The 13,552-nt window shown below is 40.9% G+C and overlaps 1 protein-coding gene across 2 annotated transcripts; it reads left to right on the top strand.

Moving 5' to 3' along the window:
- The first annotated feature begins 233 nt into the window (after positions 1-233).
- Positions 234-12,959, top strand: LOC124005387 (tumor protein p53-inducible nuclear protein 1-like). Of its 2 annotated transcripts, XM_046314591.1 has the most exons (6): positions 234-326; positions 424-573; positions 656-707; positions 4,335-4,663; positions 8,267-8,729; positions 10,107-12,959. In XM_046314591.1, the coding sequence occupies exons 4-6, from the start codon at positions 4,537-4,539 to the stop codon at positions 10,354-10,356; spliced, it is 840 nt and encodes a 279-aa protein (XP_046170547.1). In that variant the 5' UTR covers positions 234-326; positions 424-573; positions 656-707; positions 4,335-4,536; the 3' UTR covers positions 10,357-12,959. The 2 variants fall into 2 exon arrangements, with proteins under 2 accessions (XP_046170547.1, XP_046170546.1); XM_046314590.1 differs by lacking the exons at positions 234-326; positions 424-573; positions 656-707 and adding an exon at positions 1,777-2,072.
- The last annotated feature ends 593 nt before the right edge of the window (positions 12,960-13,552 follow it).

The raw sequence follows: 13,552 nt of genomic DNA, 5'->3' as shown, positions 1-13,552 counted from the left end.
ATGAATAAACGCATTTGTATAGCTTCCAAAATATGTTTTAGAATTGAGTGCCTCGATGGCTGCGAGTATGGTTCAATGCAGCGCCCCCTGTTAGTCATCCAGGGTTTAAACACATCATTGATTCTAAACTTTGCAACGTATGTTCGTCACATCACAAAGCCTACCACTACGCATGCAAATTTTTCTCAACCACAACTGGATGGATAATTACTCTGGGAATGAATATCACTGAATGACGGGAATATTCGAGTAAAGTAGGCTAATTGCCATTGATCATATTGTTACAGAAACAATCCCAGTCATCCAACCGTTTTAAATAGCGATAGGTGTGTGTGATCAGCTATAATTTCGGCATGACATTTTTTTATTTAACCTTTTAACTAGGCACGTCAGTTAATAACACATTCTTATTTACAATGGCAGACAAACTCGGGCGACGATGGGACAATTGTGCGCCGCCCTATGGGACTCCCAATTACGGCCGGATGTGATGCAGCCTGGATTCGAACCAGGGAGTGCAGATGTGAACAGCAAAGGACGGATATGCAGTGCCTTAGACCGCTGCGCCACTCGGTAGCCCCAACTGCGCTTTTTTGATACAATTGTGGGGACTCGTCTTGATAAATCAATCAGTACTTTTTTTGTGTTTTCACAGAATGTCCGTTTTGGATAGCCTACACGGCTGGGGAAATGTTAACCAAATTGAGGTGAGTGTTTTTTTAGCCTCAAAAACGATTAGCTATTGGTATTTTATTACATGTTAGTTGTGTATGGTTTACTTAAGAAATTAACAAAGACACTTATATGTCTGTCTTTTTGCCCACTGTGAAATGCAGACCCATTTTCACCCTAATGGAATACCGGGCCAACAATCCAGCACATTTTACATCGGACGTAGAGTTACGACCCATTTACCACCAACTGGTGCAACCAGCCCCAGGGGGTCCTTTGTCCGAAGTGTCCTTAATCTGGTTTATGTATGGGGGTTGGTGTACCATTGGATCAGGCCCCTTTTCCCAATTTGCACCGCTTGAGGGAAGGGGTGCTTTGTTGTACCCCCTCACCGGGTGACCGACACTCTGTATTGAGTGCATTGTCATCTTTTTGTCCCCTCTTTCTTTGTCTGGATCCTTTTTGTTTGTGAAGCCAATGGCCCATTCTGTCCCGATAGAGGAGACATACATACATCTCATTTTTGTGATTGCAAAAAAAAAAACTTGGTGTAATGTTACAATAATGAAACATATAGATTTTATGTTTCCTTTTTCGGGAGGGGGCCGAGCTGTTATTGCTTTGTAACATGGTCCCACACTCCTGTACTTTTTTTTGGTCAATTCTAATGCATGGGTGCTGAATAGTGTTTTGGTACTTTTGATAATGCCACCTTCACATTATTAGAGCATTTGACTGTCACTGGGCTACAGGGCGATGTTTTATTGAGCGAAGGAAATAATATTATAGGATGGCTTCATTTACCTTTTATGGACAGTTATATAACAGGGTTATAACGCATATTATAATATTGCTAATTTATAGCCTGTTATCCATAAAGCTTGATAAATTAAGCTGGGAAATAGTAAAAAAATACATTAGGAAACATATGGGCTCTATTTTACCCATCATAGGAAATAAGGGTGCTTTGTCAAATATGTTGACAAGTTTGAAGAAAGACTAAAAATCAATCCCAAAAACTTGTGGGCTGGGTTTAGCCCAGGCTTGTCTTTCTCTGGGGTGGTCACGTGCGTTGGTGACTGTTTGTCAGAGTCAACGGCAGTGTATGATTGGCTTACATATTTAATACAGGGCCCTCCCATAGGCTGTTGAAAACTACGTCTCTCGGATCAGCTGTTAGAGCGCCTCAACAATAACAAAGGGAACAGTTGGGACCTCGGAAAGGCTCGGACAAAGTAACGAACTGTGTAGCTCCGAATACAAAGGTCCATGTACTTAATTTCTTCTGCGAAGAAAACTTTTTTATATATATTTTCTAAAAGATACAATCTACCTCAAAGTCTTAAGGATTTAATCACTAAATATCCGTCCTTTGCTGTTCACATCTTTTCTTGCCGCAGGTGAGTTTTTTTGGGGGTCTCTTTGTTGTCTGTTGTTCAAAGAACACGCAGTAATCTTTTGCAATTCAATTGTAGGCCATTGTTGACATGACATTATTTTCACGAGAACGGTTTAGCACAAACACAGCCTATTTTCGCTGTTTTTATGCACCAACAATGTTTTGTGTACCAAAAATAAGATTCTCGGCCTATTTTTGCCAAATAACAGGCAGACGGCAGTCTGCTGAAAATGTATTAACATGGCAAGGTCTATATGTCTCCCGATCTATTGAAGGAGGTGCTATTTATATGCACAAAACATAATTGTACTTTGCTGGCAGATTAAGATTGTAAAAGCTGCGACCCGCCCAAGAGGTGTAGGGTTACGCTCTACAACCTCTGCTTGTAATGCTAAACAAACCATCCTGCAATCAGACAGCCTACCACGAAGTTGTTATTGAACCCAAAATGTGCCGTTTTTTGTTACTTTTGATGTAATAACTCAACATTTATTTATATGTTCAGTGATTTATTTGTTTTATTACAGAACCAATATCAGGCATTTTGATCTGGGTAGAAACCCCATGGAGAATATCCATATGACGTAATCGTTACGGTACTAACGTTCTCTGTTCCAAGGTGTCGACGACAGGCCTCCAACCAACCATCCAAACACATACGAAAAGAAAGTGAGCTCTCACACAACCTACGATTTCGTTACTAATAATATACTGCCATTTTAATGGGCCCAATATCACGACGCATCTCCCCCTCCTTGTTTTCTATCAGAATAGAGCCAGCGTTCTCGGAAAGGAAACAATGCATGCAAGCGATATTTTGTCGAGGACGAACAGGTGCAGGGGATTATAACCCAGTTGCCTATTGGACATACTGTAGATTAAGTCTCATAGAAAAGCCCTCAGTCCCTTGACCTCATTGCACAGCTGCTCATTTTCGTTGAATCTTAGAAATAAGAGGATATTGAATCAAAGAACGAAGTGTTTGCATTCGCTTGCAGCCAACACATCTTCTGACGAAGATGTCTGACGTTAAGTAATACATGACAAACTGTATAAAGTGTGTGTTTTCCTGTAGCCTGCCTGGCAGACCAGGTTTCAGTTTCCAAGTTTCAGTTTTGTGTCATGTCTACATTTACATTTAAGTCATTTAGCAGACGCTCTTATCCAGAGCGACTTACAAACTGTCTACCAAACAGCGATCTTGTCCTTTTTGAACATTATCATAAAGAAGCCAAATAAGAAGCCACTGCAGTTCTCAGCTTTTCAGATCTTACAAAACCACAGATCTCTATTTATTGACTGCTCTGTATGTGTTTTCCTCAAATGTGTACATGCATACAACTCATAGTTTACAATTGCACTGACAAATGTGGCTTCACAGCAGGAATTTAATGTTGTCTGGCAGAATAATGTTTTTTTTGTGTATCACTAATCCTGCTTCAGGTCAGGGGTCATAATCTATGACCTGAAGTGAGTGTAAAGGCTGTGCTGTATCCCTGGTGTGTCTGTGTGGGGGTAGTAGTTCACTTTATCAGCAGAGGAAAATGCTATCTGGTTTTTTTACACTCTAGTCAGTGGGACTGGAGGTCTAATTGCAAAGAAAGGTCAATCCTTAACCACCAATACTGGGCTGTATGGTCACAGAGAGTTGACCCCTAGGTGAAGATACAGCACTATAGTGTGTGTTCTATAAAGGACCACCCCTATAGTGTGTGTTCTATAAAGGACCACCCCTATCAGTGAACAAGCTGCTAGGTTACAGATCTATTAAGCCCACACATATTTGGCTAGTGTGTCTATGTCAGTTGGCAGCTAGGTGGTGATGATGGGTCTATTTCCATAATTGGCTTTATGAGGGATGTATGGTAGATAGGCAAATAATACCCACACCTGTAAACATTTACGACCACATACGGTGCATCTTTGAAGTCTGTGACAGTTGTGAATGATCTGACTACCTTTTTATATGTTTAATTATCCAGTATTAGAGATATAGAAAATCTGGTTTTGGCAGAGAATGTTAATATTGGACTGTCCTCTCAAACTAGTAACCCAGAAATAAACACAGATGTCCTTCCAGTTCAGTCTGACCCATGTTTTCCTCCTGCCAATTGCCCAAAAGCCAAAGGATATTAGCATGCATCTCCCCCCTCCCTTTTCACACAGGTCTTTATAAGCTCATGTGTATATGGTCTCAAATGTGTCACTCAAGATCACAACAAATTGTTCTCTCTCTTTCTACCCCTCCCCCTTTGTCTCTTAGGTCCTTTGTAATTTTGCACACGTCGAGGTGAGCTATGACCAGACTTTGCACGGCTCCCCTCAGATGATAGACATCCGTACCTTATTGAAGCACTTTAGCACCTGCAGCTGATGACCAAAGTGCCTGTTCCCCACCCTCACCCCGGTCCTCGCACCACTCAGCCCCCCCTTGGTCCTGCCGTACCCCCCCAAGGAGTCCCAGTATGTTCCAGAGGCTCACCAGCGTCCTGTTTGGGGATGATGTGGAGGAGGTGAGTGGGGGAGGCCCTGGAGAACAGGGCTTTGGCCAGAAGGAGGAGGATGAAGAGTGGATCCTGGTGGACTATCTGGGTGAGTTTCAGAACATACACAGACACTCACACAGAGGAAACCTTCATAAACAGTCAAATACACACTCTAAACACAAACAACCCCTCACACACCATAACCTCCTGGTATTCATGTACAAAACGTTTCAGATGGGTTCAACAGTGAGCATCATTTCCATACGTGGTGGGAACTTCACTACCTTTTTAAAAGTCAACACTGATTATTTGCCGCTGCAGCGTTTGTTTTTCCATGTGAGCATATTATCAGATATATACATATTATCAGATATATACATATTATCAGATATATACATATTATCAGATATATACATATTGTCAGATATATACATATTGTCAGATATATACATATTGTCAGATATATACATATTGTCAGATATATACATATTGTCAGATATATACATATTGTCAGATATATACATATTGTCAGATATATACATATTGTCAGATATATACATATTGTCAGATGTATACATATTGTCAGATATATACATATTGTCAGATGTATACATATTGTCAGATGTATACATATTGTCAGATATATACATATTGTCAGATATATACATATTGTCAGATATATACATATCATCCGCATCTTAGAACTGACCTTATCAAACTGCTTGGCTACGCAATCCTTAGGTGCCGTATTGTCTCCATAAACCACCGTTTTGTACCGACGCAACGTTTTGTACCGACGCAACATCCTTGTGTCTCCATTCACAAATGCAGACACAAGGATGTTACTCTAAGCCCTGGCAAGGTTCCCAGTATCCATACGCACAAAAACACATACACGTGTGCCCAGACACACATGGTTCTACACATATACAGTATATAAATGCCGCTCAATAACACACACACACACACACACACACACACACACACACACACACACACACACACACACACACACACACACACACACACACACACACACACACACACACACACTTACACTTGTTCATTGGGGGGAAGGGAGTGCATCCACCCCGTCTGTCCCTGATACATCACATCTCATATTCCACAAGTGTGTGAATATTCAAGGTGTGAGAGACTGAATCCTGCTGGCCCACTTCTGTATGGGGGAGGGGAGGGTGGTGGAAGGCATATGGGGCAGTATATGGGCAATATGTCTGTAAACGGGTCAAAAAAAAGCATGAGGGGAGGAAGATAAAAATAGGCCCGGTAGAGTTACCCTTCTAGGCTCTGAGGAGTGAGACGTGTGGGCAGACAGCCCAGCAGAATTCCCCTCCAGAATTGCCACCAGTCGGTAAAGCAGTCTATGACCCAAACCACCTGGGATTAATGCATTCATAGCGTTGTCTATCATGTCCATTATTCGTTATAGGACTTGTATTACATATGTAGCTCATGGCCTCTTACGACAACCTTTGGAAATACATTAAGGCTGAGAATGTGTTCGTAATCCATTTTACACATCATTCATTACAGGTGTTCCAGGTAAATGCTTAAATGCCTATAAAAGCATTCATAATGCTTTACAAACAGGTGGTTGATATATTACCCTACAGTCCAAGCACTCTGTAGCCTTACCCAAACTGTTATGTGATCATAGAACAGTATGATATAATAATGATTCATCTGATCACAGTGAATCTCTATCAGATGATACATGGTATCATAAACCCTTTATTACGTGTCTGTTTTATAGAACTGTTAGTGAATGCAGTAAGCAGAGGTCAGATGTTTTGTCTCTGAAAGTGTTGAATAATTATTTCCTGCACAGACTGCAGTACCATGACCTATTTTGCAGTAGGGATTGATTCCACACGCTTAAAGTGTGTACTATTTAGTGTGTACCCGCTGTATTCCTAGAACACTTTAACAGCTCAAGTTGCGCTAGTCTCCTACTTCTTCTAAACTGCCAATCTATTATATCAATAGCGTAGACAGCTTTCCTTCCCCCTTCCTACGTGCGCACACACATACACACACACACACACACACACACACACACACACACACACACACACACACACACACACACACACACACACACACACACACACACACAAAAACGAGGTGGATGGTGGGGTGAGAGGATTACAGGTTCTAATTGGCCTTACAGAGACAGTGATGAGGGATGTAAGCTGTTTTAGGGTTCTGCTGCATTGCTTGGCGGCTAAGCGTGCGGATCACCCTGAAGGTGTGTGTGTCAGCATCGATGAGATTGACTATTTGTATTTTTTTGAGTTAACAAGGTGGCTGCACTGCCGCTGACACGCGTGACAGAGAAAGATGAGGATGGAAACTGAAGTGTCCTTGGGAGTGGGTGTATTTCTATCACACACAGACACCGTAACACAGCCACACACTCCGAAATGAACACGCTCTGAGGAACACAACACATCTGTACACACTACATCTGAAAAGGAAAGAGAGGAAACCTTTCATGATCATACACACACGGGAACACATCCAATACACACACACACAGTTGCACACAAAGAACACAGTTGCACACAAAGAACACAGTTGCACACAAAGAACACAGTTGCACACAAAGAACACAGTTGCACACAAAGAACACAGTTGCACACAAAGAACACAGTTGCACACAAAGAACACAGTTACACACAAAGAACACAGTTACACACAAAGAACACAGTTACACACAAAGAACACAGTTACACACAAACATGTACATGCACACACTCAGCTGTTTGTCAGAGATTCTGTCCAAAAAAAGACAGACAGTCAGCTTTAAACTTTGGCCAGGAATGAAGTTTTGGCCAGACGTCCGTGCAGGCTATTTTTAGTATAATGGGAACCCAAACAGCAATCTGCTGGCTTTGATTCCCATCTGGTATCAAGTTACTTTTTCCATCATACTTCCCTTATGGCAGTGTATTATTCTGACTTTAGTGCACTATTTACAGTAACACCACCAAGTCTCAAAGCAAGACATGCTGTATTGCCCAGGGATGCAGTGAATGCAACTTCTCGCTCCAGCCAAACCACCTCATTTAACTTGATTAGATTTATTCAATTGAAGCTTAGTTTCTCTCCTAAACTTTTAAGCAGGATCACGAGTTGAGATAGTTAGTTAGCTAGTGGAAAAACATGTTTTGGTGCATTCTAGAGTTGGGAAAGACCGTAAAGCATTTGGCAAAAGTTTGTTAGAGGGAGTTGCTGAAGCTGCTTGATCCTATGAGTGACAGCTCTTGCGCGCACACACACACACACACACACTATAGTATTTTGGGTCAGGCATGTTATTCTGACCGATAGAACACTGCTCTGTGCCTGTAGGGCTTTGACACCTATGCGCCAGTGGAAAATATGTTTTTGTTTTGATCGCTAAAGCTATTCTCTCTGTGCCACATTGCCCCCTAAAGTCATGTCAGGGTATTGCATATGAGTTGTCATCCCACCCAGGTTGACCTCAAGACCATCATATTGCATTTTTACATTTTGCTACAGGGAGTTTTACACCTTTTTTTTATCCCCAATTATAAAACTCAATGGTTGTAAAACACATTTTCACACATACCCTACATGCTTTTGTTGCAAACAAACTTTCCATTTCTTATTTAAATGTAAATTGTGCTGGTGTATCCTAACCAGTCCCTGCCTTTCTCCTCAGCCTCAGCCTGCTCCAGCCCCTGTGGTGACGGCCTGTCTGAGGTGGAACTGACTTCGGAGGAGGAGGAGGACCTTGTGGTAGTCCCCTCTCCCATCGCCAGCTCCCCCATCCGCTATGCCTCCTGCACCTCCCTGGACTCCACCGCCGACACCGAGGATGGGGGTCCCGAGGAGGAAGAGGGGGGTTTCCAGCGCCTGGAGGCCTGTTCTCTAGAGGAGAGCTGGTTCGTTACTCCCCCACCCTGCTTCGGCGGGGGGAGGAGGGGCAAGCCTATGATACTGGAGACCAGCCCCCTGGAGAACCTGCTGATAGAACACCCCAGCATGTCTGTATACACCACCCACTCTCCCCCACGACTCTCCCTCAACCTCCCCCTCTCCCTCAACCTCAATCTCTGCCTCCCCCCCGTTGACCCCGTGGGCATGGAACCGGGACGACGGTCGCTTGACACCCCCTGCCACAGGTAGGACTTGTTGCTACAAAAATACTGTCCGTAGTGTTACAGCACCTACATTTAGTGAATTTCCCATGTCTTCTTATATGGGCAGAAAACGTACATTCTTGTTAATCTAACTGCACTGTTTAACTTACAGTAGCTATTACTGTGAAAAAATACCATGCTATTGTTTAAGGAGTGCACAACAACAAACTTTTATCACGGCAATTGGTTTGATACATTCACCACTTACATTCAGTAATCTTGCTCTGATTTGTCATCCTGAGGGACCCAGAGATAAAATGTAGCATAATTTTGTTTGATAAAATCCATTTTTATATTCAAATGTAGGAACTGGGTTCTACAGTTTGAACCCCTGCTGTCTGTGTAAAAGTTAGTGTGTACGCTAATGATCCATCATGTATGACATTCCTGGGAGTGTGTAAACAAAAATGTTGTATTACCATATCATTTTGTATGTTCTCTATAGTTACAGTGGGGCAAAAAAGTATTTAGTCAGCCACCAATTGTGCAAGTTCTCCCACTTAAAAAGGTGAGGCCTGTAATTTTCATCATTAAAAAAAATCCAGAAAATCACATTGTAGGATTTTTTTATGAATTTATTTGCAAATTATGGTGGAAAATAAGTATTTGGTCACCTACAAAGAAGCAAGATTTCTGGCTCTCACAGACCTGTAACTTCTTCTTTAAGAGGCTCCTCTGTCCTCCAATTGGTGACTGACTAAATACATTTTTTGCCCCACAGTATGTACTTGAAAATGTATAATTTGACAAATTCGGCACATTTGGGCAGATTTGATTCAAAATATTGTCCAGTAATGCAATGTTTCACTGGATCAATCGGAAACGTTGCACACACACTGCTGTCATCTAGTGGCCAAAATCTAAACAGCAATATTATATGATGGCCTTTCTCTTGCATTTCAAAGATGGAGAAGAGGGGAAAAAGTGTTTTTTTTTTGTATTGTCTTTTACCAGATCTAATGTGTTATATATGTTCGATCTAATATGTTGTATAGTATTATATTTTGGGGGTGGCAGGTAGCTTAGTGGTTAGAGCGTTGGGCCAGTAACCGAAAGGTTGCTGGATCGAATCCCGAGCAAGGCACTGTTCTTCCGGTAGGCTGGGTTTTTTGTTCTTATCTGACTTGCCTATTTTAAATAAAGGTTAAATTTAAAATTGACATTTAAAAAAATATTCTCCTACATTAATTTCATATTTCCACAAACTTCAAAGTGTTTCCTTTAAAATGATATCAAGAATATGCATATCCTTGCTTCAGGTCCTGACAAGTAGTTAGATTTGGGTATTTCATTTTAGGCGCAAATTGAAAAAAGAGCATGGATTAACCAATCCAGCCCCCTTCCTGTCTCCCCCTATAGGCCAGAGACGGTAGTGCAGTGCAGAGCTGGCCTCCATGCTGGCTGCTATGCGGCTGCCGTCCCAGGCCTCCTAGACCAGGCACAGCAGCATGGACGACTGGCCCAAAGGGTACGTGGCGCCGCCCAGCACCAGCTCCTCTCCCGCAATGCCCTGCGCCGCCTCAACCTGCTGCGTACTGGAGGGGCCAAGCAGGCCAAGACCACCACCACCTATCTACACCAGCCTGGCCAGAGGCATCTCAACTACTGAGGTCCTGGCCCTATCCCTTACCCTCCAACCATCAATTCATCCATCTGTCTCAACCTGGATCCACAAAAAGAGTTCATCCTGCAACATGCTCTCCATCTTCCCTCCATCCACCGATCCTCCACTCTGGAATGAAGAGACGTGATGAGGACTCCTTTAGAATCAATGCCATAGGTCACTTTACTCCACCGCAGATCCCCACCACCACAACTGGGAGAGACTGGTATAATCAGATATAACACCTGTGGCGACACTCTCCGCTTTCACCCACTCTGCAATGGTTGTGTGGTGTCATAGTGTGGCTGTATATGCTGCCATAGAATGGTTGTGTGATGTCATTGATTGATATCATGGAGTTGCTTGTATGCTGTCGTAGTGAAATTGTAAGTGATGTCATAGAGTGGTTGTGTGCTATCAGAAGAGGGTTTGTGGCTTAATAGAATGACTGTGATGTCTTTAGAGTAGGAGTAGGCATTTAGAAAAGGAGCATGTCTTTCACTTGTAATTAGGACAGTTTAACAAGGTTGTTTCTCATGCCCCTCCAATGAAATTGCTTCCTCTCTCACTTCATGGCAAACTAATGTAATTTGTCATTCTGATGGCCACAACTTACTTTTCAAAATCATCACCTCCCCTCTCTTGACTATGGGTGAACCTGCCTTGAACTTAGTAATTCAGTACTTTCACAATATTGTTTGAGAAAATGATGGTCAAATACTGGGTTAAATATCACTAAACGCCTTGTTATAATAGTAGAATTTAAGATAAAAATAAATAAATGTAAAATGTATTTAAAAAAAATTCCATAATATTTTTTAAAAGAAAAAAAAAGTATATTACATATCAGTATGAAGTTAGTATGAGTGTTTATCTACGTAGGTATGTTTGTAAGCAGCGGTTTGACTATGTTAGTGTGTGATTTGTTGCATGGTTGTATAGCGCTAGTCTCCAGATGTTGAGAAAACAGAAGAAAAAAAATGTTTTTGTATCTTCTCATATTGTTTGTTCTAAATCTGCAGTCCACTTCTCAGGGTCATAGTCAATCACCTTTACACTTTACTAAAATGCAGATTACTTGACGGATGTTAATTGTCTTTGTACATACTGGAGACCTTCCAAATTTGTCATAGTGTGCTTTGCCTTGTGGTAATGTTTGTGATCAATGATTGACCTTTTAAAAGAATTGTGTGCGTCTCGATAAAATTGAATTTGAACGTTTGCTTGTCCAAGGACTGTGAAAATGAACTCCTACTCTCTCAATCGACTGTTATAACCCACCAAGATGGAGTGAAACTATTAGTCTTTTTAATTTTAGTTTGTATTTTTTTTATGTGTACTTTCCATTGTTTTGAGTTAGATTTTTGACCTGTTCTTTATTTGCTTAGTTACATAACTTAGTAATATTATGTTAAAATGTCAACCAAAAAAGTAGCAGCAAACTCTAACCTTGCAATAGTTTATATTACTATTGTTTTTGCTTTTACAGTATATTCTTCTTTACTTTAACAATGTTTGCAAATTGGAGACTTTTGTGTTCTGAAATGGTCAAGTTTGTTGACAACATGAATCTGTGCACTGTAGTGGTAAGAAAGCACATAGACAACTCAAACACCCAAATAGCCTATTTTAGTTTCACAAAACCTCTAAAAGTCAAGTATCCAGGGCAAACTCAATCATTTACATGACCTAATATTACGATAACCTGATATTATGACCTAATATCACCTGTTTCTTTGTACTTATTGGAGGAAATACACAGTACATACATACTCATACATACTCAGATATACTCATGGTAGCATTAAGAAGCAGTAAGGTGGTTTTGTCTCTATTGTTGTAAACTGATTTATAGTGAAGTGATTTAAGCCTAGCCATTGTATTTGTATGTCTTTTTTATTTTCAAATTTCTCCGATTGCAAATCATTTGACGTGTCAATTTTTGTGCTGCATTGTTGTGACACGGGCAACAGGACGAAGGGAATGGAGGAGAATGGAGGAGATGGCTAAGTCCTCATTTTTTATGTGTGAAGCTGGAAGGAGCCATTTTGTTTTGTCCTCGGCTGTCTGTCTGAGCTCTTTGATAATAACAGGGATTTGTATTTTGTTTTATGCCTTGAATTTGTTGTGGATCACGTGCCTTCCAGGTTAAACAGTATAATGACGATGAATTAATGAAGAACTTGAACTGTTGTCCAAAGGGACAACACATACAAAAGAAAATCAGCTATGCACACAGGAGGTAGCTTCTCTTCGTGAACCACCCAGCCCATGTACAGCTTTTATACACAAATGTAGCAAACCCGTTTTCTCCTGTGTGAAGAAAATTTGGTGGCATTTTTTTTTACTACGTGTTAGACTTCTGCTTTGGTTTAGTTTACTGGAATAATACAGCACTTTGCCAAAAAAAGTGTAGGAATTTGAGCGTTAACTGTTATTTATCTACTTAACTGATTACATTATTTGTATTTTGGACGTATGAGCGCTCAATTTTTTTATGGTCAGCAAAATTTGCAAATGAGAATGTGGTAGTCTGTTCTAAAACTGTAATACATGCTCTGTTGTCATGATGTAAGCCACAGTCTACAATAAATGTTTTCATACACATACTCTTCCGTTTCTGTCCATTTGATCCATTTAACCTTTATTCTACCAGGTTTATTCAACTAAGATGACATGTCTTTTGCAAGAAAGACCCACAGCCAGGCTGGACTTAATTTCCAAACCTAGTCCTTTATGCCACCGAGCTGAGATGTTACTTTCAGTATGACATTCTCATGAGTTCTGAATGAAGAGTACGTAACTGCTTTGCACAGCAATATTAAAGCATAATAAAACGTTTAAAAGATGGGCTTCGTCAAACAATTGAGAACGAGTTATCACAAATGTTTGACCAATCACAACAGAGCAAAGTAGTTGCCAGGAAGATCGTCAATAACTATTACAAACAAACAACTGATTCAACACTTCAGAAAATAAACAGTGACCCAGAAAACAATAACTCTGATAAAATAATCCTATACACTTGTTTTAAAGGCTATAACATTGAATAATGACTGTTTATTCTGTGTTGAAATCGGAGGAGTATGCTACAAAGTGGAATCCAACAGTTGGCCAGCTAAGCAACCAGAAATAAATGTTGATTTTCTGATTCATTAAAAATGCTCAACTTTATGCTTTTGGTTGTTGCAAGCTTATATAT

The sequence above is a fragment of the Oncorhynchus gorbuscha genome, linkage group LG19 (genome assembly GCF_021184085.1).
Source record: "Oncorhynchus gorbuscha isolate QuinsamMale2020 ecotype Even-year linkage group LG19, OgorEven_v1.0, whole genome shotgun sequence".
Taxonomy (NCBI): Eukaryota; Metazoa; Chordata; class Actinopteri; order Salmoniformes; family Salmonidae; genus Oncorhynchus; species Oncorhynchus gorbuscha.
This window is presented reverse-complemented; position numbering and strand designations above follow the sequence as displayed.

Bases quoted from the DNA above. Each gene is read 5' to 3' on its own strand.
- LOC124005387 (XM_046314591.1), top strand. From the start codon at position 4,537: ATGTTCCAGAGGCTCACCAGCGTCCTGTTTGGGGATGATGTGGAGGAG. The intron at 4,664-8,266 runs GTGAGTTTCAGA...CTTTCTCCTCAG, and splicing joins GATCCTGGTGGACTATCTGG to CCTCAGCCTGCTCCAGCCCC. The intron at 8,730-10,106 runs GTAGGACTTGTT...CTCCCCCTATAG, and splicing joins CTTGACACCCCCTGCCACAG to GCCAGAGACGGTAGTGCAGT.